The sequence below is a fragment of the Meles meles genome, chromosome 3 (assembly GCF_922984935.1).
Source record: "Meles meles chromosome 3, mMelMel3.1 paternal haplotype, whole genome shotgun sequence".
Taxonomy (NCBI): Eukaryota; Metazoa; Chordata; class Mammalia; order Carnivora; family Mustelidae; genus Meles; species Meles meles.
This window is the reverse complement of record NC_060068.1, coordinates 110,406,508-110,431,421: the sequence shown is the minus strand read 5'-3', so window position 1 is coordinate 110,431,421 and position 24,914 is coordinate 110,406,508. Positions and strand designations below refer to the sequence as shown.

At 46.5% G+C, this 24,914-nt stretch overlaps 2 protein-coding genes across 4 annotated transcripts in view; both read left to right on the top strand.

Annotated features, from left to right (window-relative positions):
• The first annotated feature begins 214 nt into the window (after positions 1–214).
• On the top strand, positions 215–17,721 carry TXNDC15 (thioredoxin domain containing 15). 2 transcript variants are annotated; one of them, XM_045999416.1, is made up of 5 exons: positions 215–1,005; positions 9,913–10,394; positions 11,913–12,076; positions 15,194–15,324; positions 17,014–17,721. In XM_045999416.1, the coding sequence occupies exons 1-5, from the start codon at positions 939–941 to the stop codon at positions 17,208–17,210; spliced, it is 1,041 nt and encodes a 346-aa protein (XP_045855372.1). In that variant the 5' UTR covers positions 215–938; the 3' UTR covers positions 17,211–17,721. The 2 variants fall into 2 exon arrangements, with proteins under 2 accessions (XP_045855372.1, XP_045855371.1); XM_045999415.1 differs by having other exon boundaries at positions 232–1,005; positions 9,907–10,394.
• Positions 17,722–21,068: 3,347 nt separating this feature from the next.
• Positions 21,069–24,914, top strand: part of PCBD2 (pterin-4 alpha-carbinolamine dehydratase 2) — a 52,341-nt gene continuing 48,495 nt past the window's right edge. Inside the window, exons 1-2 of one of the 2 annotated variants that reach the window (XM_045999417.1) lie at positions 21,069–21,406; positions 24,727–24,858. In XM_045999417.1, the coding sequence (XP_045855373.1) occupies positions 21,323–21,406; positions 24,727–24,858 (216 nt within the window). In that variant the 5' untranslated portion in view covers positions 21,069–21,322. The remainder of the gene's footprint in view (positions 21,407–24,726; positions 24,859–24,914) is intronic. The other variant, XM_045999419.1, reaches the window with a different exon arrangement.

Below are 24,914 nucleotides of genomic sequence, written 5' to 3'. Positions count from 1 at the left end.
GCTAGAAAGTGGCTTTATTGATTTTAGGAGGCCCTTCCCTTAACTGCTAACCGGGAGAGTCATTCTTTTCATCTCTGAGCATTGTCTCTTAGGTCCCTCCGCCTCCCCACACCCCACCCCGCCCCTGCCCGCGCCGCGCTCTGGAATGCAGAGCCCTGCTCTGGGGCACACCTCCCCTCCCCATCCCTGCCTTCCTACACTCCAGGTCCTTTCCGAGCTGCTTTTGCTGGGGGAGGCCCAGCTAGCACGAGATTGCCCTGCAAATCCACCAACCACCAAACCAAAACTGCTCGCCCTGAGCTCACAGGAGGTAGGGTCAAGGTGATCAGACGCAACAAATATAATTACAGGACATAGTTATATTGGAATATCCTTATGTTTCTTGGGAGTTAAAACAAAACAAAACAAAACAAAAAACTATTCGTGGTTTCTGTGAAATGCAAATTTAACCGGGCACCCTGTATTTCATCTGGCAGCCGTAGGTAGGGGAACAGGGGTAAAGCTGGAGATTGGGGCGCTCGAAGGAGTAGGCTTCCGGGCCTTTTGGGGCCCGGAGTGAAGCGTCACACGGGCGCAGTGTGTGCTGCCAGCAGCCAGACCGGCTCGCGCGCGAAGATAGACGGCCGCTAGCCTGGGCTGGAACCCCGTCCAGGGCTCGGGGCTCAGGAACGTTCGAGGCGACCTGAGGGTCCGGCTCTCGGCTTCTGAACAACAGCAAATCTTAAAGACGGGAGACCACAGGCCAGAGGCAGGCCGCCCGACTCCAAGATGGCGCCAGTGGGCGCTGCCAGCTGCCAAGATGGCCGCACGGGATTGCGCTCGCGCTCGCGGCTCCCCTCCCCCCAGGTACCCGGGAGGCCGGGAGCGCGACGCGCGTCGTCGTGAGCCGGTTACCCTGCGTTCGGGTCGGTGGTCCCGGCAGCTTCTAGCCCCGCGTCATGCGGCTCCTCGGCTGGTGGCAGGTCCTGCTGTGGGTGCTGGGGCCTCCCGCCCGCGGCCTGGAGGGTGAGTGCGGGCTGGGGCCGCGGCCGGGGGCGGCAGGCGGCGGCGAGTGAAATGACAGGGCGCGGGGAAGGTCAGCTAGGACGACGCTCTTTGACCTGCGCGGGGTCTCGCGGAGCGTCCCTTGGCCCTTCCTGGCGCCGGCCGGCGCGCCCAGCCCCGCGTCGTCCCTCTTCCCGCCGATGTGGCACCGAGTGGTGGTCCGCGGTGGCGGGGAGTCCGTGCAGGCCCCCGCAGGAGGCGTCAGTCACGGGAGTGGCCGTGTACTAGCTCCTACTGAGGCATACCTTTTATTATGAATGAGAGAAACCGTAACGAAGAGCCGGCATTTACAGCGCCCCTTCGAGGAGGCCGGACTGTGCCTTCCCGCAGTTAGTCCTCGCCCCCGCCGTAGGAGAGAGGCTGCCCACGTTACAGGTGGAGGCGCGGATCAGGGTCGGATCTGCCCTTCGGGTCGTGGCAGAGCCCGTCTTTGTGCCTACAGAGCCCACGCTTTACTTGGCATCTTGATGGATCCCTTTTTAAAGAAGGCTACTCTTGCTCAGGTGGCCTGGATGAAGGACAGATGAGAAAAATAGAGGAGACTCCCCGGGTAACCCCCTGCTTGCCCTGGCATGCTCTTGGGGCCACTTCAGGCCCGGAGGCAGCCACCCTGGAGGCCGGGCTCCTGGGGCCTTATCCTCAGTCCCACGGCCCCCCACTGCTCACAATTTGTTAACGTCTAGACCTTTCGGCCTTGCTTGTCACTCCCTACGGGAATAGGCAGGCCTTTGCTTTCCGTGGGGCGTCCAGGCAGGGGCCAGGGCCGCCAGGTGGCTGAGCAGGAGGAAGGGAACTATAGTAACACAATCACTGATGAAAGCACTGGTTCTGCGCCAGGTGCTGTGCTTCGTGCTTTTATGAGCATCATCTTTTTTTTTTAAAGATTTTTTATTTATTTATTTGACAGAGAGATCACAACTAGGCAGAGAAGCAGGCAGAGAGAGAGGAGGAAGCAGGTTCCCTGCTGAGCAGAGAGCCCGATGCGGGGCTCGATCCCAGGACCCTGAGATCATGACCTGAGCCGAAGGCAGCGGCTTAACCCACTGAGCCACCCAGGCGCCCCTATGAGCATCATCTTATTTGATCTTCAGATGTTTATGAAGGAGCTGTTGTTCTGGTTCCCGTTTTACAGATGAGTAAACCGAGACTCAGTGTCAGTAAGTGTTCTGCCAAGGTCTCCAACAGGCAGAAGTTGAGGAGGCCATGATCAAGCCCATGCCTGCCTGCTTCACAGTCAAACCTCTGTACTACATTTCTTTGTCACTGTGCTTAACCACCAGCTACAGAGAGGGGACAGCATGTGTTGGATAGCTTTTGTTTGTTTCCCAGGTCATTCTCTAGCCTTGTCTGTCCTGCGCTGCACCCTGAGCAGCTGTCCCATATGGCCTAACAACTGGCTGTCTTGCCTTCTGGGTTCCCGTGGGTTGGAATGAAGGGAGCATGAGGTCAGGATATTGATTCTCTCAGCCTCCTCCCTTAGGGGTTATCATGGTTGGCGTCCTTCCGTGGAAAGTCACAGCTTCTAGAAGGGCGAGCACGTGGTTCCAAGGTTCTGTGACTGCTGCTGCTTCTGAAATTCCTTTTTTTTTTTTTAAGATTTTACTTATTTATTTGATAGAAGACACTGTGAGAGAGGGAACACAAGGAGTAGGAGAGGAAGAAGCAGTAGGAGAGGGAGAAGCAGGCATCCCCCTGAGCAGGGAGCCCAATGCTGGGCTCAGCCCCAGGAACCTGAGCCCAAAGCAGATGCTTAACTAAGACTGAGCCTCCCAGGCACCCCTGCTTCTGAACTCTTTAAGGTCTGTGAGTGGTTAACTGGCTCCCTCTGTGCTGTTACTGGCCCTGAAGTGCCTTACCATTGCTCTTGGTTTCTCTGACATCCAGCCCACATGTTGGTGGCCCCTTTACTAATATCTTCTCACATTGCCCACGTTGATTGTGCTCTGTTTCCAGGCAGAATCTTGTTGATTCGGGGGACCGACTTGTAGTCAGTGTGATGTGAACACTCCCCCCCTCACCCAGCAGTCTGGGCCACGTGCATGCAGACCTGAGGATAACACCAGCCATTGGGTGGGCCATTGGTCGTCATGGTGTGGCCTTGAATGGGGTGAGGACAGAGGGACTTTCATCACCTGGGTCCTTTGGGTGGCTGGAAATTCAAGGCTTTGGGGCCTGTAGTGGACACTACTGGCAGATGAGCAGCTGGAGGTAGCAGTGCTGTCCAGGTGTCAAAGCACAGGAACCACCTCTTGGCTTTAGCACCCCTATGCCTGTCTTCCCTAGGCTGTCAACTAGCAGATTTTTACTGAGCATACATCACATGTCATATGCTCTGCTGAACGCTTGAGGTACAGTGGTGATCCAGACAGAGAAACCTATCTGCTGGGGAGGATAGGCATTAAATGACTACAAATAATTAAGTAAATTCCAACAGTGGAAAATGCTTCATTGAGAGTCCCAGGGTATTATTGGATGCTGTGATGGGAGACCACTCTGGTCTAAGGGTCAGGGAGGGTGAAGTTCACCTTGAAATTCACCTTGCAAAGGTGAAGTTTAAGGTAAGATCTGAAAGATGATTCAGATTAACCAGCAGGAGAGCCCGTGGAGGCCTTCCCTGGTAGAGAAACAGCCCTCGGGACAACACTGAGGTAGGTGGAAGAGATCGCGAGTGTTCAGCGACCAAGATGTCTGGTGAACTCGATTCAGAGTGTGGGCAGAGGCCACACCATGAGGGGCCTGGTATCGCTGCCATAGAAGCCATTGTGAAAAACCTGTGGTAGAGAGCATGGTAGACAGCCTTCTGAGCAAAACTGGAAGGGTGTGAAGGATCTGACCTAGGCTAGGGCTCCCTGGCAGTGTGGGCTCGGTGCCCCCACCCTTGTTCTCCAGATATCTTTCTTTCTTTTTCTTTTTTTTTTTTTTTAAGATTTTATTTATTTATTTGACAGAGAGAAATCACAAGTAGGCAGAGAGGCAGGCAGAGAGAGAGGAGGAAGCAGGCTCCTGGCTGAGCAGAGAGCCCGATGCGGGACTCGATCCCAGGACCCTGAGATCATGACCTGAGCCGAAGGCAGAGGCATTAACCCACTGAGCCACCCAGGCGCCCTCTTTTTTTTTTTTTTTAAAGATTTTTTTTTCTAAATTTTTTTCTAAATTTTTACTAAATTGACAGACAGAGATCACAAGTAGGCAGAGAGGCAGGCAGAGAGAGAGAGGGGGAAGCAGGCTCCCTGCTGAGCAGAGAACCTGATGTGGGGCTCGATCCCAGAACCCTGAGATCATGACCCAAGCTGAAGGCAAAGGCTTTAACCCACTGAGCCACCCAGGGCACGCCCCCCCCCCACTTTTTTTTTTTTTTTTAAGATTTTATTTATTTATTTGACAGAGAGAGATCACAAGTAGGCAGAGAGGCAGGCAGAGAGAGGGGGAAGCAGGCTCCCCACCGAGCAGAGAGCCCGATGTGGGGCTTGATCCCAGGACCCTGAGACCATGACCTGAGCTGAAGGCAGAGGCTTCACCCACTGAGCCACCCAGGTGCCCCACCAGTTATCTTTCTTTCTGCCAGTGATGCAGTGATTGTCATTTTTTCGTGGCTCACACGCAGTGTGTTGAGGTTAAGCATTCTCTTTTAAAAGGGCACGTGATACTGCAAGGGTTCAGCAGCTCTCACACGGTATGTTATTTCTGTTTTGGTGTGGAATAATTCAGTTTCCTCTCTTCCCAATACTTAAGTGAAAACACTGGTACCTGAGGGCATAAGAATATTATGGTGCCTAATGTGTACTGTCTACTTAACTCTTTCACAGGAGGGAAAAATAACCCTCCTGAACTGAAAATACCAGCTCTGTGTGTGCATCACTCAGACTCCCTTTTGATTTTTTGCAGGAGATATCTCTCCGTTTTCGTGAGGGTGATCAGATAGAGCCAGGTTCTAATTTCTGCCCTGATTTTTTTTTTTCTCCTGAGGTGGATCTTGGCATTTTCTATATACTTATGAGACCTAAGATGTTGGTTAGGTTCAGAGAGAGCAGATGTCTGTGGAGCTGGGGCATTTGAGAGGAGGGCTGGCCCCTATATCTGGCACCCTTTGTTTTCCAGACGTGTAACCTTTCTGGCTTCTTTCCCTCCTCTGTTTTGTGGCCGCCCCAGCAAACATGTTTTTCTTCTGATTATATAAGCGGTACATGCTCATCAACCAAAGGCTACAGAAGGACTGTCATTGTGATCCCACCGCCACCAAATTGGCAGGGTTTCCTGCAGAGGCACCCAGAGCCTTCTCTGAGTCACAGTCATACAAGAGCTTGACTTTCTTCTGTCAAGGACACACCTTGCTGCTGAAGCCATATACTCTGCCCTGTCTAACCTCTACTGTTCCCTCGCCCTCCTAACCTTTCCCATCAATTTGATATATCCTTAAACTTCTCTGTTCTAACAGCTGAAACAGAAACCTCCTCTGGCCCCTTATCACCTACCCTGGCTTTTTTGTCCCCTTCCTAGCTACATTTTCAGAAAAACTGTGTCTGTTTATCAGTGTCCTTACTGTTTCTTGTGCTCAACATTCTTTTGTGTGGATCCATATTTCCATCCAGTATCGTTTTTCTTTGGCTTGAAAGAATTCCTTTGAGATTCTTGTTCTGGGTGTTTGTTGGTGATGAATTCTTTTAGCTTTTAATGTTTCTGAAAAGGTATTTATTTTCCCTTCTTCTTTTTTCTTTTTTTAAAAGATTTTATTTATTTATTTGAGAGAGAGACAGATAGCATGAGCAGGGTGGAGAGGCAGGGGGGAGGGAGAAGCAGACTCCCCACTGAGCAGGGAGCCCCATGTGGGACTGAGCCAAATGCAGACACTTAACCATCTGAGCCACCCAGGTGCCCCTTCCCTTCATTTTTGAAAGGTATTTTTCCTGGGTATAGAATTTTAGCTTTATATTTTTTTCCTTTCAGTACTTTAAAGTTGCTACTTATATATATATTTTTCTTTTTTAAAGATTTTATTTATTTATTTGACAGACAGAGATCACAAGTAGGCAGAGAGGCAGGTGGGGGGTGGGAAGCAGGCTCCCTGCTGAGCAGAGAGCCCGATGTGGGGCTCGATCCCAGGACCCCGGGATCATGACCCAAGCCAAAGGCAGAGGCTTTAACCCACTGAGCCACCCAGGTGACCCTAAAGTTGCTACTTATCTTGCTTGCATTGTTTTCATCAAGGAATCTGCTGTCATCTTTATCTTTCTTCCTCTGTATGCAGTATATCTTTTTTCTCTGGCTGCTTTTAAGATTTTTGTTTTTGTCACTGATTTTGAGCGATTTGATTATGATAATATCTTGGTGTAATTCATTGAGCTTGGGGTTTGCTGAACTTCTTAGATCTATAGATTTATGATTTTCATCAAGTATGTGCAGATTTTAGTTATTATTAATTCATATACTTTTTCTGTCCACACTAACCTCCCCACTCTGCCTTCTGGGTATTCTCATGATCTGTATGTTAGGCCACTTGAAACTATCCCACAGCTCACTGATTCTCTTAATTTCTTTGGATTCTTGTTTTCATTGTGTGTTTGATTGCTGTGCTTTCAAATTCAAACTCAGTTGCTATCCTTCAAATTCACTAGTCTGTCTTTCCTTCTGCATTGCCTAATTTGCTATTAATTCCACCCAGTGTAGTTTTCATTTCAGACATTATAGTTTTTGTTGCCAGAGTACAATCTGGGTCTTTTTGAAAAATCATATTATAATTGACACATAACATTATAAGTTTCAGGTGTACAACATAATGATTTATTATTTGTGTATAATTGCACAATGATCACCACAGTAAATCTAGTTAACATCTGACACCATGCATAGTTATATTTTTTTCCTTGTGATGAGAACTTTTAAGGTTTACTCTAAGCAACTTTCTTTTTTTTTTTTTTTTAATTTTTTTTTATTTTTATTTTATTTATTTGTCAGAGAGAAGGAGAGAGAGAGAGAGCACACAGGCAGGCAGAGGTGGAGAGAGAAGCAAGGCTCCCTGCCGAGCAAGGAGACCATGCGGGACTCGATCCCAGGACCCTGGGATCATGACCCGAGCCGAAGGCAGTGGCCCAACCCACTGAGCCACCCAGGCGTCCCTACTCTAAGCAACTTTCAAATATGCAAGACAGTATCACTAATTAGAGTCACCATACTGCACTTTACGTTGCCATGACTTACTTTGTAGCTGGAAATTTGTACTTTCTGACCATCTTTACCCATTTCATCCTCTCCCCCCACCATCACCTTTGGCAACCACCAGTCTGTTCTCTGGATTTATGAGCTATTTATTTATTTATTAATTTATAAAGATTCCACATGTAAGTGAGAGCATATGGTATTAGTCTTTCTGAGATTTACTTCACTTAGTGTAATGGTCCATCCATGTTGCAGATAGCAAGGTTTCCTCTTTTTGTGAGTGAATAATAATATCGTGTGTATAGATTCTGTGTTCTTTATTCATTCATCCTTTGGTAGACACTTAGGTTGCTTCTGTGGCTTTTGTAAATGAGGCTGCAGTGAATATGGGGTGCATATATTTTTTTCAAATTTGTGTTTTTGTTCCACCCAGGAGTGGAATTGCTGGATCAGATGGTAATTATAGCTTTAATTTTTTGAGGAACCTCCATACTGTTTTCCACAATAACTGCACCAATTTACATTCCTTCCAAGAGTGTACAAGGGTTTCCTTTTCTCTCCACGTCCTCACTAGCACTTGTTATTTCTTGTCTTTTTGATAATAGCTAATCTGAGAGGTAGGAGGTGAGATCTCTGTGGTTTTGATTTGTGTTTTGATGTGGATCTTTTATATCTTATGTCTCTATATCTGTTTAACTTTCTGAACATATGTAATAGAGTTATAACTACTGGTTTAATATCCCTATCTCCTAATTCTGACATCTGCAAGCTGTTGGTCAGTTTTAATTGGTTAATTACCTTTCTCATTATTGACCATATTTTCCTGCTTTTTTTGCGTGCCTGGTAATTTTTGATTGGATGCCAGACATGAATTTGACCTGTTGAGTGCTGGATATTTTAGTATTCCTCTAAATATTCAAGAGTTTTGTTCCAGGGTACAGTTAAGTTAGCTGAGTATGGTATGTTCCTCGCTTTTAAGGTTTGCTAGGCAAGAGCAGAGCTGTATTTACTATAGGATCAATTTTGCCCCACTATTTTTGTGTACGCTCCCCAGTGCTCAGGGAACTGTGAGTTTTTCCAGTCTAGCTGGTGGGATCAGGTACTCTTCCCAGCTCTGGTGAGGGTTGGGTACTGTTGCCTCTGATCCTTTTGGGTGGTTCTTTGCCTAGCTTTGGGAGCTTACCCACATGTAAATGCTGACCGGTGTACTTGATTGGGGTCACTCTGCAGGTCTCTGGAGCTTGCCCATCTCTACTATTCTGTCTCATGAACTCTAGCTTTCTTGGTCTCTGTGAACCCTCAGTACCATCTCCTCGACTTGAGGAGTGCTGGACTCTGCTTGCTTCCTTCCTCTGCTCCCTGAGCCACGGCAGGTATTCCCTCTGAACACTTGCAGGGCTCTCCCCTATTGTTTCTCAGGGATCCCTATCCTTCGTTGCCTGCTAACTAGTCTCCTGAAACTGGTTCACATTTTTGGCCTTTTTTGGGTTGTTTCACTAGGGAGGGTGAATCTGGTCCCTCTTATCCAGCTTAGCCAGAGCAGAATTCTCAGACAAGGTTTTTGAATTGCTGAATGAATCTGCAAATCTCTATGGGGATATTCTCTGAGACCTGTACAAGTGTGCATACCTTGGGAAGCTTCCCCAACTTTAAAGCCAGTTGGTTATTCACACTTTGATGACATGCTGTTGGCTTGGCAGAGCCCATTGCATGGCTGGTGGTTTCCCAGCCACATGGCGAGCGTGTCTGAGTACAGCTGGGCTCATTGGTTCCCCTCTGGTCAGTGCTTGGCACTGAGTCTGGCAGCTCTTGTTGAGTTAATGGGAGTTGGAGGGCAGGAGTCCCTGTTGGAGAGGTGAGTGGAGAGTGCTCAGTGGTTGAATGAGACTTCCCCAGACTCTTCCTTTACCTGAGCATTTCGCCCAAGTTCTGTCTCGTGGCTTCACAGTGGGAAGAAGGTCCTCCTTCGCCCTCCTGTGGCCCTGGCCCTGAGGGCTGCACCTCCTGGCACTCCCAAGGGCAACAGACAGGAGAGTAGGCTCTGTCTGGCTAGAGAGGCATGGCAGGCAGGAGCTGCTGTATGGCTGGAGCAGTGTTCTCAGGCTGCGAGGCAGAGCAGCCCCTGAGGTATCATAGAGGAGTGTAAGGCCTGATCTGGCACAGCAGCCAGAATACTTCACTCAGAGACCGGGCTCTGCTGCTTATTAGCTTGTGTGCTGTTGGGCGTTACACTGCCTCTCTCTGCCTCAGCTTGGTCCTCCACTAAGTGGGGATGGTAATCCTTGTCCTGCCAGGCTAAGAGCTATTAGAATGTGTGCAAGGATGCATCGCTAGAGTAGAATCTTCTATAAAGGCAGCGTTTTTTGGTTGGATATTCTCATCAAACAAATGAACTTGTTAAGGTGTCTATGTTATATTTTCCTCATTGGATATCTGCACTGGAATGTTTTTGCTTATAATCTGCACGGCAAGCCACAGGTATCACATGAAAGTCTGTATTTGTCCACTTCGTATTTGACATTCATTAATCTGGTACCTCCTGGTGACCTTTGTTATCTGGAGAATGGTGGATGGCCCTCTGATAGTTTCATGGGAAGGTTACCTGTTTTCTCTGTTGGGGAGAATCTCTTATTTGAGGAGAACTGTAATTCTGGGGGGTTCATGGACTTTGAAGGGACTTATGAGTGGGCCCATGCTGGCATGTTTCAGTTGCAGAGGACAGCGGTCACTTGCAGTTGGAGGAGCAGCGTGCTCCTTCCCTGCCGGCAGGAGCTGTGTTGGCCAGTGAGGAGGAGCCCCCGCACAGCCCCGCAGGCCAGGACATGTCCACAGGAGAGGCCGGCTCTGTGCTGGGGCTGGACGCTGACGGTGACCACGTGGTGATGCTGTCCGTAATCCCTGGGGAGACCGAGGACAAGCTGAGTCCCGAGCCCAGTGGCGGCACCTGTGGGACCCGAGGGGAGGAGGACTTGCGGTGCAGTCTCCGGGAGCACATCTTCTCTCTGGACGGCGTGGGACCCGGCTTCCAGGACAGGGAGGAGGAGTATTACTCAGAGCCTGAAGTGGCCGAATCCGACCCGGCCCCACCCGAGGACTCCAATAACACGGAAAGTCTGAAATCCCCCAAGGTGAACTGTGAGGAGAGAAATGTGACAGGATTAGAAAACTTCACTCTGAAAATTTTAAATATGTCACAGGTAAGAAAGAATGGTTTAGTGCTTTTCTCCTTTTCCACGTACTGATTTTATAGACTTTCAGCTGCTGGGTCAGAATTTTTATCATTTTATAGGTGGGACAGCATCTAATGGGTGCATCACTGAAAATTCATTTGGCTCTCTATGATGTTTGTAGGGAGAGGAGGTGATAGAACTAGTGTCAATTATGCTTTTTAGTCGGGTTGACCCTTGGGGTCCTCTCTCCACCAAGCCTCATGATGGAAATCCCAGCGGACAAAGGCATCAACAGTGGCTCAGTTGGTTAAGTGTGAGTCTTGGTTTAGGTTGAGGTTGTGATCTTGGGGTCATGAGATGGAGCTCCACATTGGGCTCTGTGCTCAGCATAGTATCTTCTTGAGATTCTCTTCCTCTGTTCCTCCCCCACTCTCATGCCCTCTCGCTTACTCTCTCGCAAGTAAATAAATCTTTAAAAAAAAAAAAAAATCCCAGTGAACAGATAGGCACTTGGGGTCAGAATTCCTAGCATTTTTCTTCTTCTAAATGAGGTATTTATTACAGAGGCAAGTTTAAAAAAATCTGAATTACTAAGATTGTGATTTAGCATTGTTTAGAGTGGTGATACCCCTGGGGAGCATTTTATATTAATGAAAAATTTCTTTCCTTCAAAGAGCTTGACTCCAGTGTTTTCTCTGGAGTGAGAGCTGAGACAGTTGTCCTCAACCAAGCCATGCTTTACAAGTCCATTGGATAAAGGATAATTCTGAAGAGAATACTGGGATAATGACTGTTTCTATGGGATTGTTAAGCTGGGTAGCAGGATGAGTTCAGACTGCTTATGTAATACGAGAAGAAATCCTAGCTCTGCACATCGTGACTGCTTATTTTAAATGAGGGTATGTGGTACGCTGAGCGTCCATAGCCCCTCCACGTGCAGTGGTCAGCACTGGCCTCACACCATCCCCTCAGCGCCCAGTGAACCCTGGGCCTTAGCTCTGCAGGACTGTTTCTAGGGTGTCACACACTTGACCAGGAGAGAGCTGTTTCAGCAGTGTGAGTAGGGTGGTGGCAGGGAAGGTATACCCTTGAATTGAACTAGACTTTGGCCGAATACACTGATTCAACTGCTTGTGGATTGGGATCTGCTGAGTTGATGATTGGGGCCTGAGATCTCAGTGTTTTAATAATGCCATTAGAGTGTGTGAGAGGCACAGGTCAGAGGTTGGGACAATGGCCTGTGCCTTGTGGGTACTTAGTATTTCAATTGATGGATTATGAAAAATAATAAAATTGCCCTGTAATACTATCAAGGAAGTTTATAGGAAAGTTTATGATTTGTTATAATACTTTTCTGCTGATTCATGTATTCCTATGGTTCAAAACCCAAAAAGCTATTAAGGGGATACCTATAGACGCTCTCCAGTCCATGTTCCTGCCTCCTCTCCTTGGAGGCAGCAGTGTTTCTAGTTTCTTGGGCATTCTTCCAGAGGAATGTACGTGAACTCTTTCTGCTGACTTTCACACTTGTTTCTTTTACTACAGGACCTTATGGATTTTCTAAACCCAAATGGTAGTGACTGCACGCTAGTCCTGTTTTACACCCCGTGGTGCCGATTTTCTGCCAGTTTGGCCCCTCATTTTAATTCTCTGCCCCGGGCATTTCCAGCTCTTCATTTTTTGGCACTGGATGCATCTCAGCACAGCAGGTATGTTCCCTGAGTAGAGCTTACGTGTCACCCTCCTGGCTGATGCTTGCAGTTATGTGGAGGTTGTCATCAGTTAAGTTTGAAGCCGAGGAGGTAGGTGTGAGCATGGAAGCTGGACTAGCGAGAGGGATAGACAAGGGTGAGTGGTGAGGGTGGTCACATTCCTCAGGGAGCTGAGGCCTCACTTTCTGGAGGCCCCTGAAGAGGAGGGACTCTTCTCTGCACAGTGAAATTTATCTGTCAATCATCTGTCTATCTACCCATCTAACCTACTTTTATGTTAATCATATCTATTGTATACTGAGGGCTTACCAGGTTCTAGATATTGGGAAAGCACTTTACATTTTGTATGTCATTTTGTCCTCAAAATAGAGGGAGTGGTTACGTACTATAACTTTCCCCCCATTTTGCACAGAAGTAAGTAACTAGCCCTAGGTTGTATTATATAAATGAATGAGTTGTTATGACTGAGTTAATAATTTTTTAAAAATTTAAGTTCAATTTAGTTTAATATACAGTGTTTTATTAGTTTCAGGGGTAGAGTTTAGTGATTCATCAGTTGCATGTAACACCCAGTGCTCATTCCATGACGTGCCCACCTTTATACCCACCATTCAGTTACCTGGTCTCCTCACCCACCTTCCCTCCAGCAACCCTCAGTTAGATTCCCAGAGTTATGAGTTTCTTTTTTTATGAGATTTGCCTCCCTCTCTGTTTTTATCTTACTTTGTTTTTGCTTCCCTTCCCCTATGTCCATCTGTTTTCTTTCTTAAATTCCACGTATGACTGAAATCATGTGGTATCTGTCTTTCTCTGGCTGACTTAGTGTAATACTCTCTGGTTCCACCCATGTCACTGCACATGGTGAGATTTCATTCTTATTGATGGCTGGGTAATATTCTGTTGTGTGTGTATGTGTATCTTTATCCATTCATCTGTTGATGCACATCTGGGCTCTTTCCATATTATGGCTATTGTGGACATTGCTGCTATAAACACTGGGGTGCAGGTGTCCCTTTGAATTACTGTTTGTATCCTTTGGATAAATACCTAGTAGTGCAATTGCTGGATCCTAGGGTAGTTCTATTTTTAACCTTCTGAGGAAGCTCCACACTGTTCTCCATAGGGTCTGCACCAGTTTGCAGGGTGCACCTGATGGCAGTGGAGGGGCCAGAGGACTCTTGAGGGTGTTGGCCAGCCTAAATTAGCAAAATTCGTATCACAAGTGGGACCCTCCTGAGACTCACCCACGGTTTAGGTTTCTACCCCTGGCAGCCCTGACTCAGCACCCTGTACTATGTCTGCTCAGGATTTCTTTCTTTCCCTCCCTCTTTCTTCTCTCCTTTTGTTTACACTTATTCTTGCATGTATGTTCCTTAGTGCACAGTGAATCAATTAATGAATTAATTTAGACCGTTAAAATGACATTTACTTTTGTTTTATATTATTCAGTGGGCTCTTGCCTTTTTTAGATGGTGAGTGAACTGCGTTATAAAGAGCTTTGTTCACATGTTCTGTATTTCCCCCCAGTGCTGTGACTGTGCCTGGGTTATAAAGTGTGACCCTCCTCCTCTACATCACATGCCCTTTAGCAGGGCGCAGGAGGTTGTGTGGGAATCAGTTTGGGAAGTCTGGAAGATGGTCAAGTTGGTAAAAATGAAGTTGGTTAAACTTTTTTGAGTAAAAAAAATTTTTTTGAAGATTTATTTATTTCTTGATTTGAGAGAGAGGGAGGGAGGGAGGGACTGAGTGAACAGGGAGAGGGGGAGAGAGAGGGACAGAAGCAGACTCCCTGCAGAGCCCGCTGTGGGGCTTGATCCTATGAACCTAAGTTCACAACCTGAGCTGACACCAAGAGTTGAATGCTTAACCCACTGAGCCACCCAGGTGTCCCTCTAGTAAAAATTTTGAGTAAAACCTTGCACTCTATTGATCTTCAGTGTGGATAATGTAACTGCTAACATTTACCTAAACTTTTTTAGGGAGAAAGAATCACAGCAAATTAGTAATTCTCACAAGGGCTTCAGAGAAATATCTACATGGCCTGGCCCAAGGGAGTAGACTGATGGAAAGGACGGTCTAGGTCAGTGTCAGACTTGGGCATTCCCCTGCCCCAATCCTGTCAGGCTGGGTCCCAGCACCAGCTTAGTACTCTGGGTTTGGGGTTCCATTCCCTGCGGGCTTCTTTCATCTGCTTCATTTGGTCATCTCCATGAGTCCTTCTCAGTGCCTCCTATGGTGCCTTAATCATGGAGAGTAGAGGATACTTGTCCTTGTTACTTGGCCTCTGACATGTGTTTGCCTCCTGTGTTAATATTTACGTGACAGCATGTTTACAAAAGAAAAAAATCCTGATTATCCAGTACTATCATTTTACTAACAGGAGAAACTGAGGTTTAAAGAGTCCACCCAAAGCTCACACAGCTGGGTAGGTGACAGACCGGAGACTTGAACCCATTGACTCCAGAGCTTATACCATGACTTTGTATTATGTAAAGGTGAACCAGTCCCACTCAGATCCTGTTACATCCTGCCCTTCTTGGTGTGTCTGCTAGACCACAGATTCCCATGTGCCGACTTACCAAACTAATTGCTTAACCTTAGTTGAATCTTGTGTGAGGGATGGAGATGGGCATTCTGGAGTTTGAAATTTCTTTTGTCAAGTTAATTGACACAGTTTGTTTTGCCCATGAATTAGAATTTTCTGGTCTGATCTCTTTTGGCAGTTTGTAACTTAAATAGCAGAATAACTCGGGGACGCCTGGCTGGCTCAATCGGTAGAGCATGCGACCCCTGATCTTGTGGTGGTGAGTTCCAGCCCCACACTGGGGGTAGAATTTACTTAATTAAAAAAAAAAAAAAAAAGTGGAATAACTGTATCAAGGGTAGTTCCTTGTAACAGAAAGCAACTCAGCAGAACAGGAATGCCCCCAACCTCAACCCATAAGGAAAAAGGTCAGAAATAGCTATAAGCATATAGTTTGACTATCAGAAACCTCTGTAGGTCACAGGAAAATGGTGCTTTCTCATTTATTGCCATCCATTCTGATATGGTAACTGTGTGAGGAAACCTGCTGTTAGTTCAGGTTGTCTGACTGACTGCTTTCTGTTATATAGCCTTTCTACCAGGTTTGGCACCGTAGCTGTTCCTAACATTTTATTATTTCAAGGAGCTAAGCCAATGGCTAGATTTAATCACACAGACCGAACATTGGAAACACTGAAAGTCTTCCTTTTTAACCAGACAGGTATGTACAAATTATATGCTGTAGAAGAGACTTTATTGCTGGAGGTGTATGTCTTCTGTGGGTTCCTGTCTGCTCTTCTTAAGTGAAGGAATCAAGACTGGATTTCAGGTGTAAACCTTCTTCTCATGAGAACTACTGTGGTTCTGTTAAAAGTCTCTCAAATAGCGGCAAGCTTAACACGAATAGGTATTTTTAAGGATTATCGATACCTTTAAAAAACCAGCTTTATTTTTCTATAATTCACATACCATACACCTGTAGTTAACTTTTTACATACATTTTTCACTAAAGTGTAATATTTACACAAATATGTGCATTATATTCATGTGCTGGGTGAATTTTCACAAAATGAACGCCTTGGGTATACAGACTCTGACCCAGAGAGAACATTACCAGTCCATCCCCTCAGCGCTGCTGCTCCTCCCACCAGGGTGACCACCATCTTGACTCCTAACACCATGGACTAGTGTTATCTGTTTTGTTTTGTTTTTTTTCAAAGATTTTTATTTATTTGACAGACAGAGATAACAAGTAGGCAGAGAGAGAGAGGAGGAAGCAGGCTCCCTGCTGAGCAGAGAGCCTGATGCGGGGCTCGATCCCAGGACCCTGAGGTCATGACCTGAGCCAAAGGTAGAGGCTTTAACCCACTGAACCACCCAGATGCCCCTTGAACTTTATATTAATGGAGACACATATAATGGATTCCCTTGTGTCTGGCTCATTTCAGTCACCATTATGTTTGTGGGATTCACCTACGTTGATGCATGTGGTTATATTTTCTTCCTTTTTGTTGCTGTGTGGTATTCCGTTTATTCATCCATATGCAGATGCTATTTTAATTCCTTAATATTTGCCAAAACATGTGGCCTTATTTTTTATTTTGTAAAAATCTGAACACGGACTATTGAAGAAATTTTCTTTGCAAAACTTTGCTCCACAAAAGCTTTAATGCCTTAATTATGAGCACCCTACTTCTTCCTGAAGTATATTCACTGGAAATCAAAATGAGTTTATAACATACCTTCCATATGTATTAAGTTCCATCTAATTACTTATATTTCACAGTAAAGAACATAGAACTGAGTTACCTCATAGGAGTGAAAGGGTTGTTACAGTTAATTAGCTATTCAAGTATTATAGTACCAGACCCATGATTGTCAATCAGGTTGAAGTGGAGAGAGGGAGCCATTTTGCTCAACATTCTAAGAAAACCTAGAACCTAAAAGAAATTGAGGAGTCACAGCATCTTTGGTAATCTCTGGTATCAGTGGTGGTTAGTCCTAACAATTTTTTCAGTGAATTATTTAAAAGCATTTTGAATTTAGCATTCCTTCACCTGTGAAAACATTCTGTAGACTCCTGAGAGTAGCTTTACCAGTTGCTTATTGAATTTTGATCTCAAAGAGAACAAAAGACAAATCTCACCATGCCTGAAGACCCTTCTGAGGAGTTCACAGAAATTCTAGTGTTTAGGTTTGAACAGCTGAATGGGTTCCTGTTCCTTTGATGTGGTGGGAGAAAGGCAAGTTACAAATTACACTAACAGGCAAATGAAACCCATCCCAGATATACTCGTGTGGTGTTTATTTTAAGACTGCATATCTTTTTGCATACCATGCAGAATACTTCAGAAAGATCTTTAGCGGGTATGTTTTCTCTCTGATTTGAAACAGCTGATTTCTCTTTCAGGTATAGAAGCCAAGAAAAATGTGGTGGTAACTCAAGCCGACCAAATAGGCCCTCTTCCCAGCACTTTGATAAAAAGTGTGGACTGGCTGCTTGTATTTTCCTTATTCTTTTTGATTAGTTTTATTATGTATGCTACTATTCGAACTGAGAACATTCGGTGGCTAATTCCAGGACAGGAGCAGGAACATGCTGAATAGCAATGGACTGAAAGGAGACGTCAGGACAAGAAATTTCAGAAATTAATGCTGCACTTCCTTACATATTCTCCAGTGAAGTACAGACTTACAGCTTTAGTCAGATTAAAAGAATCATGCATTTGTTGAACTGTTGAATGTGTTAAAAAATTATAAATTGGTGTTTTAATTAGTACCGCAAAAAACAAATGCAAATTCAACAGAAGTCACCATTCTTGTTTTTACTATCCAATATTTTAAGGGGGTAATCCCATTTCAAATGGGAGCTGTGTTCAGGTGGAATAGTGGGTAGAATGATAGTTGGCTTCATAGGAGGAGGAGTTTTCACAGTATAGTTCTAGAAAAGTCTTGATTCCTAAAAAGTCTTTATGTCTAAGAAGGTTGGTTTCAGTTCATTTGCAGTTTTTCTCTCAGAGCCTGTAAGCAGGAAAATGTTCTGTTGTGGAAGAAGAACTAGAATTGATAAGTGTGGGCTTGTAAGTAACTGATGGGAAAATAAAAGAGTCAAGTACTATGGTGTTTATGATCTCTAATTTCACCGGAAGAATTTGAAGTGGTTTAAGTCATTTCTGGATAGGGCAGAAGTTAGGAGAAAGTAAATATTATCATCAAACTAAAGCTTATTTATTAACAGTTCTAGGCTAAAGCATAACTCAAATTTTAGTCATTACCTAACCAGCATGCACTGACTCAACCTTAAAACGTTCTTGGCACTGTGCTAGTTTGTCAGAGCCAAAAGAAATATGTAACACTGTTCTTGCCTGCAAGTTGATTCTAGTCTAGCTTAGGACACAGGTAGAAAAGAGACAATGTGTAATTTATACCAACTTTTTCGAAAAGCTGTTTCTAAAAGATCCCTTAAATGTAGATATAAGACATCTGACCACATAATGACAAGTAACCTTTGTAGTGATTGTTTCCAGTGTTTCAGATAGAGTAGTTCATTTTATCATGCACCCTAAATTCTATGGAAATAGAATCTTAGTTGAGTCACCTTGTCTGAATGTTATGTTGGGCAGAAGTTTACAACTTTAAGTTGTGGACAGCTATGGCTGGGGTGGTCACTGGTGGAGGGGACGGTGGTTCAGAAAGGTACTAGTATTTTTTTCACTTTACAAATGAGCAGACTGAGGCATGGAGAGAGGCTGAGTAACTTGCCCAGGTTACATACACAGTAAGCTGATGAAGCTGGGATTTGAACCTTTACATGTATGTGTGTGTGTGTACTTATAAGAAAAACTTACAGTGATTCCATCTTTTAGAACAATAACGAACACTTGAGTCTATCTGTGTGTGTTCCTACTATTTTAAGTTCTTTACCTACAATTTTATTTATTGGTACAGTAGCTCTGAGATGGACACTAATATTAAATATCCTTGTTTTATAGAAGGGTAATAAACGAGGCCCCAAATAACTTGCTCTGGGTCATGCAGCTTCCAGTAGGGGGACCCACGTTCCAAACTAAGCGTGGTGACTGGAGGAGCCTCTGTGCCATGAGCTGAGAGACAATCATAATCCATTACCCTCTTGTCTTTCTCCTTTGTTTCCCATAGTTAGAGTCATAACATAATTGTCATTTAGCACCTTGTTTGTTTTGTTTTGCCTAAAAAATGATAAATATTTCACTGTTGCCAAGAGATTTCCTAACGATGACTACATAATAGATCTTTGAGAAGGTTCAGCATTACTTACTTTTTTTTTTTTTTTTAGTTATGATTGTATATAGTCTTATTTCCTGGGGGGGGGGCCCACACTCCCAGATGAGAAGCTGTCTTATCAAAGATACAGGCATATTCATGCCTTTGATATGTAACGGGACCCTATGCTGGTGTGGAGGATGAGGATAGGCCCCTAGCACGGCCAATGGCTTTGCTTCTAATACTAAGCTGAGACAAGCTACCTGGGTTTCCCTTGGAGGGAAGGTGGAGCAAGGTCATTCCCTAGAGGGGATGTTCAAGTGTAGAAAGGATCAGCTGGAATGCCCTGGTGCTGAGGGAACGGGAAGTAGGAGGCAGGACGAAAGGTCCAAGATCAGCTAAACCATCCCAAGCCAAGCATGGTGTCTGTGCACTGGTACCAATGCAGTGTTAGGGGAGGGCGGGAATTCAGCTGCATGGAAGACAGAAAGATCATGAGAATGCCAGTCATCGGGGACATAAATCCAGACACTTCTGCTCACTCCTGGTTAGTATCAGTTGCCAAGGAAGACACAACACAGTCCCATACTGGATGGAACAGCATTTGTACTCAACAAAAGAGAGAGAGTGAGATCAGCTTTAGGAGTGTGCGGTGGTCCCCAAGGCAGGTGGATTCTCTCCAGCAGTGAAAGGCCAGAGTGCCCCTCTAGTGTCTTAGCACAAGCTCCTCCCAACCCAGTGGAGTCTGTAATACTGAAAGGGGGGGGGGGGGAGGAGGGTGCATGCCCCAGGGCTCTGCTTAAGCAGAATACAGGAGTACATATTTAGTGAGCCTGGATCAGGGAAGGATATTCCCACACAACGTGTTAAGCCTGGAACAGGCTGTATGGGCTCTTTGTAACAATCAGTAAGGGAGTGTTCTAGGCCTAAGGCCCATTCTTACATGGGTGAGCAGGGCTTAAAAAACTGAGCAGAAGACTGCCTTTCCCAAGAGTGTCCACTCTAGAGGACTTGCTCAATAAATCTTTGGTAAGGAACTTAAATCCTACTAACTGGAGACCTACATGTGAAGGCTGAGTATCCACAGCCCTTACTGGTGAACATCACTTGCCCTAGGCCCTACCACCATGCTACCGCTGCTGCTTTTCATAACGAGAGCTGAGACACCAGTTTCCTAAAGTGGATTTAGGGAAGGAAAATGAGGAGTCTTGTTACCTCACACCTACCAGTTCATTTTGCAGTTTTCACTTTAATAAGCAAGTCTGCAGAGTATTCATGATTGTATACACCCGATTAAGTACTGGAAATGAAACTTTTAATTCCATCCCCAGTCGCCGCCCACTTGAGGCATCAGGCAACGGAAACTGTAGTGCCTTAGATGGATGCCTTGAGGTCAGTGACATCAGATCAGGGTCTGCAGCAAGATTCCTCCTTTGAGTTTTTGTCAAGTGGGCAAATGCTAAGAATGCATATTGAGCCATGTCTGAATTTTAGGGTATTTTGAGGCAAGAAAGCTTTTTTCCCAACTCCATATGGAATATAAAATTAACTGCTAGCAACTGCTAAGTTGAACTTATATGGACTCTGATATTAAAAAAAATTGAGTATATGGCTAAATCCTAAGCAAACTTGGTTATATTATTAATTTGCTTAAGCTAGTAAAAAAATGTGCAAGTTAATATACTAAAAGCCAGTGAATTGTATGTGGCATGTCAAAAAAAAGGCAAGAATAAAATACTAGTAAATACATACATAAAAGAATCCACCTTTTTGGGGGCGGGGGCGGGGGCGGGGGGGGGAATCCTGTGACTGTCTACGTTCATCACCGGAGCGAGCACCGTGCGCTGCTATTTAGCGAGCATGAAGAGCCGGGTTTCCAGATTGTCCTATCTGGGCCAGCACCAATGAAGCAGCGTGCCCAAGGGCTCAGCGGCTAGGCAGGCCCAGCAGCACCCACGGCTCCCTGCCTTATCTGCCCAGACCCGAATTACTGTGGTTCTCTCTCCTCCGCTAGCGGGGAAGGGATTGTCTCCCACCCACCCACCGGAGCCCATCTCCCCCCGTGCCCGCCCGCGAAGTGCCCCCACCGGCTCTGGCTCTTGGCCCACAGCCCAGCAGGGATCCCAGCACTGACTGTCCTCGAGAGTGCGGCGAGCTGGAGCCCGGACACCGAAGAGCCCAATCGGGGATTAAACCTGAGCACGCGGGCGGGAGAGCAGCCACGAGGCTGGCACCACGCGGCGGGCGCGGAGCGGGACCTGAGAGCGCGGGGGCCTGCGGCGCCCGCCCGCCTGCTGCCAGCACGGTCGGCGGCCCTGAAGCTCCCGGGACCTTCCGGGGCGGGCCGCGCGGGCGCCTGCAGGACCAATTGGCCCGCGGCCGGAGTCCACCCGCACCGTTCCCGGCTCCCGGCCCGCCCGGTGGACGCCTGCGGGCTGCGGGCAGGCAGCGCGCCGGGCAGCCCTGGGCGGGCGGCCATGGCGGCGGCCCTAGGGGCGTGGGGGGCGTCGCGGCTCCTGCTGGCGACGCTTCGGGGCCGGGGCCGGAGCTTCTCGGCCACGGTGAGTGCCGGGGCCCGCGGTGCGGGAGGAGGGCGAGGCCCGGCGGCGCCGGCTGGTGGCCGTGGGGGAAGGACCCGGGGCGGCCCCGCAGTGGGCCCAGCTTCCGGTGTCGGACCTCGGGGAGCGGCGTTCGGGCGCCGGGCACCTGCGAGTCGCCTGGCCGGAGAGGGGGGCTCTGCAGCATCATCGTTTGTCGTTATCTGCGAAGCTGCCCGCCGGAAGAAAACCAAGGACGAGTTTTGTGTAAAGAAAGTACAAGTAGCTGCAAAGCTGTCTGACGCTGAGGGTCGCTTGAAGTGACTAAAGGCGCGGCGCGCTCGCCGAAAAGCCGCTGGCCTCAGCGCAGAGTTAGCTCACTTGTTTTGCTGTGATGTTTGGGAGGAATTATTAACAAATTATCGTATTGGGGGGAGGCAAATATATACTTCTTTCCTCTTCCGCGGGGAGTTTCGTTATTTTTCTGGCATCAGAAATTAATATATCGGGGTATTAACTGAGGGGAAGCGTTAACACGCAGCACCACCTAGTGGGGAAATGTTGTATCAAATTTCGTGTTTCATCTTAAGAGGCTGGCTGGAGCCCCTTGGCCCTTTGAAAGTCTTTAATAGGACACATTGAACATGGCTCGATGGTGGAGGAAGGTGAAAACTGTTTCGTGGCCACTAAGGTGAGAGCACGAGTTCAGTACTGTCACCTAAGCGTGTTCCAGGTATACCTGTATCCAAGGTGCTGATGATTAAGTAAAAATACGGGGTTCAGAGGAATGAACAAACAGGATTTGAGAGGCTGCCACGTGCCAGGGTCTAATGCTAGGTGCCTTCACATTCAAGATCTCTTTAAGTTTAACTCTTTCAAAAAAATCTCGGGGCTCAGTCGGTTAAGTGTCCGCCTTTGGCTCAGGTGATAATCCCAGGGTTTTGGGATTGAGTTCCACATTGGGCTCCCTGCTCCGCAGGGAGTCTGGTTCTCCTCTCCCTCTGCCACTCCCCCTGTTTGTGGCCTCCCTCTTAAATAAATAAATAAAATCTTTAAAAAGTGTCGACAGGTAGAGGTTGTGATGCCCCACCATAGACATGAGATACTGGTATTGAGAGAAGCTAAGTGATTTGTTCAGCATCCCCATAGCTGAAAGTAACCAAGTGAGGCCTTGGATGAAGTTTGTTCTCTCCAAATCCTCTACTTTCCCCTATCCCCATCCCCATTTCCCACAGGAAAAAAAAAAAAAAATTAAGCCCATCATAAAGGGGTCTGCAGAAGGCGTGTCTCCAAGGGGACCGTTTGTGTTTCGTAGATGAAGTCGCTCCATTTCACAGCTCTGGACACGGTCCCTGTTCTTGGGCAGACACCTGTGGTAAGCACAGAGTGCATACCATTGCCCTCTTTGGGGATGTGCATGGCGGAGAATGTGGAGGAAAACAGCACAGGGGGCATGTTTCACTCACTCCAGGTGACTGCTGCACTGCCCACAGCATGGTTAAGAGTTTTCCTGGCAGCTACTCAGAGTGGACACATAATTTAATTTCTTTTCCATACTTTTCTGAGTTGACTTAACATATTTGAGTGACTAATAAGAATTTTAGATTATTTCCTATAACAGGTCACGGTAAGAGTAATGAAGAGATGTTTTGGATCTTAATACTTCAAGTGCTTTTGATAACAGGTCTTCAAATGTTTTTATTTAATTAAGAGGGTTTTTTTGTCCCTCTTTTTTTTCTTATGTTAGTTGTGGAGAAGGGTGGCTGACCTAGCAAGGAAGAGAGACAAGAAAATCGATTCATCAGCAACCTTTTTTCCTCTTCTTAGAATAAGATGTCCTTTTTTTTTTTTTTTTAAAGATATTAGTTATTTATTAGCAAATGTGCACCAGTGAGAGAGGGGGGAGAGGCAGGGGAGAGGGAGATTCAGGCTCCCCACTGAGCAGGGAGACTGGTGTGGGACTTGATCCTAGGACCCTGAGATCTTGACCTGAGCCGTGTGCAGATGCTTAACCGACTTGAGCCAGCCAGGTGTCCCAGAATAAATTGTCTTAAAGTAGTTTTACTTACTCTGCCCTTTTACTTACTTTAATGTCAGTGATGAACAGTTTCAGGGTTTCTGAAGTGGGAATGAATTGTAATTTCATGGTAGGGGATACAGCTAAGCCCCCAGTTGCTGTTTGATGAGGAGCCCTTTATAATATGTTTTGTCTTTCTGGGTGACAGTCCCTCTCTTACCTGAGCCTTCAGTAGCCCTGAAAATAGGTATGGTCGGAGATATTGGTTGGCATTTATGCTGGAGCGAGAGCTAAGCTCTTCTGACTTCTGCTAGAGTGTCCTCTCCTTTCTCTGGCCATGATGTATAGAGTTCTTTCAGTTAAAAAACAAATTGCATGGGAAGTGGGGGCATGTTAGCCAACAGAACTCTGGGTTTGTGAGTTTCATCGCCAGGGTGACTGTGGGAACAAGGTAGACAGTGCTCTGGCCAGACTGGGGGGATTTGTCTTACCGGTATCCTGGAAAAACTCACTGTACTAAGGCAAGGGCTTTTTGCCTGTAGTGCAGAGGATCTGTGGACCCCCAGAAGTTATTATCCCAAATCCTGTGTTAAGTGTGCCATTGTGTTTTTCCCCCTGGAGGTTACTTATTTATTTATTTATTTGACAGACAGAGTTCACAAGTAGGCAGAGAGGCAGGTAGAGAGAGAGGAGGAAGCAGGCTCCCCGCTTGAGCAGAGAGCCCAATGCGGGGCTCGATCTCAGGACCCTAAGATCATGACCTGAGCCAAAGGCAGAGGCTTTAACCCACTGAGCCACCCAGGTGCCCCTGGAGGTTAGTTTTCATCAGAAAGGGGATAGTGCACCCAGAGAGTTAAGAGCCATGTGAGTAGGCAGTGAAGAACACCAGGGTGTGTAGGACCATCCAAAGAGCAGTGGACCAGGAGTATAGAGCCCTGAGTTCTAATTTGGGCCCTGACAGCGGACTTGCAGGGCCTCCTTGCGTGGGTATGCTTACCAAATTTCCCATATCTGGGAATGCTGGCCATTAGTAATATGGTCATGGTAAGATGACCAGCGGTAATGGCTGATGGTTATATCTGTGATCAACCAGAGACACAGAATTGTGAAGTGTGAGGCAACAGTAAGTGTGAGACACCTTAGCATGGAGGCAGCTTATTTTGTATGGAGCTAGCCTCGTTGTCTATTTTTTGAGAACAGAGGAATCCAAAATGGTCACAGATTGTTGCCCCTAAGGTATTTTTCTGCATCTCTCCATAAGGGAAATGGCTATGCATTCGAGTTTGACTGAACCTCTACATTTCAGGTATTACATGTTCTTTTATAGGCAGCAGATGCTCACCATTTGACAGCAGAGGAGAGGAACCAAGTTATCCTTGACCTGAAAGCAGCAGGATGGTCAGAATTACATGAGAGAGATGCCATCTACAAGGAGTTTTCCTTCAAAAATTTTAATCAGGTAAATATGACATATCCTTGCTAGTACCCTGGTCTGTCTGTGTCCTCTCAGGCTGC

Bases quoted from the DNA above. Each gene is read 5' to 3' on its own strand.
- TXNDC15 (XM_045999415.1), top strand. From the start codon at position 939: ATGCGGCTCCTCGGCTGGTGGCAGGTCCTGCTGTGGGTGCTGGGGCCT. The intron at 10,395-11,912 runs GTAAGAAAGAAT...CTTTTACTACAG, and splicing joins AAATTTTAAATATGTCACAG to GACCTTATGGATTTTCTAAA. The intron at 15,325-17,013 runs GTATGTACAAAT...TTTCTCTTTCAG, and splicing joins CTTCCTTTTTAACCAGACAG to GTATAGAAGCCAAGAAAAAT.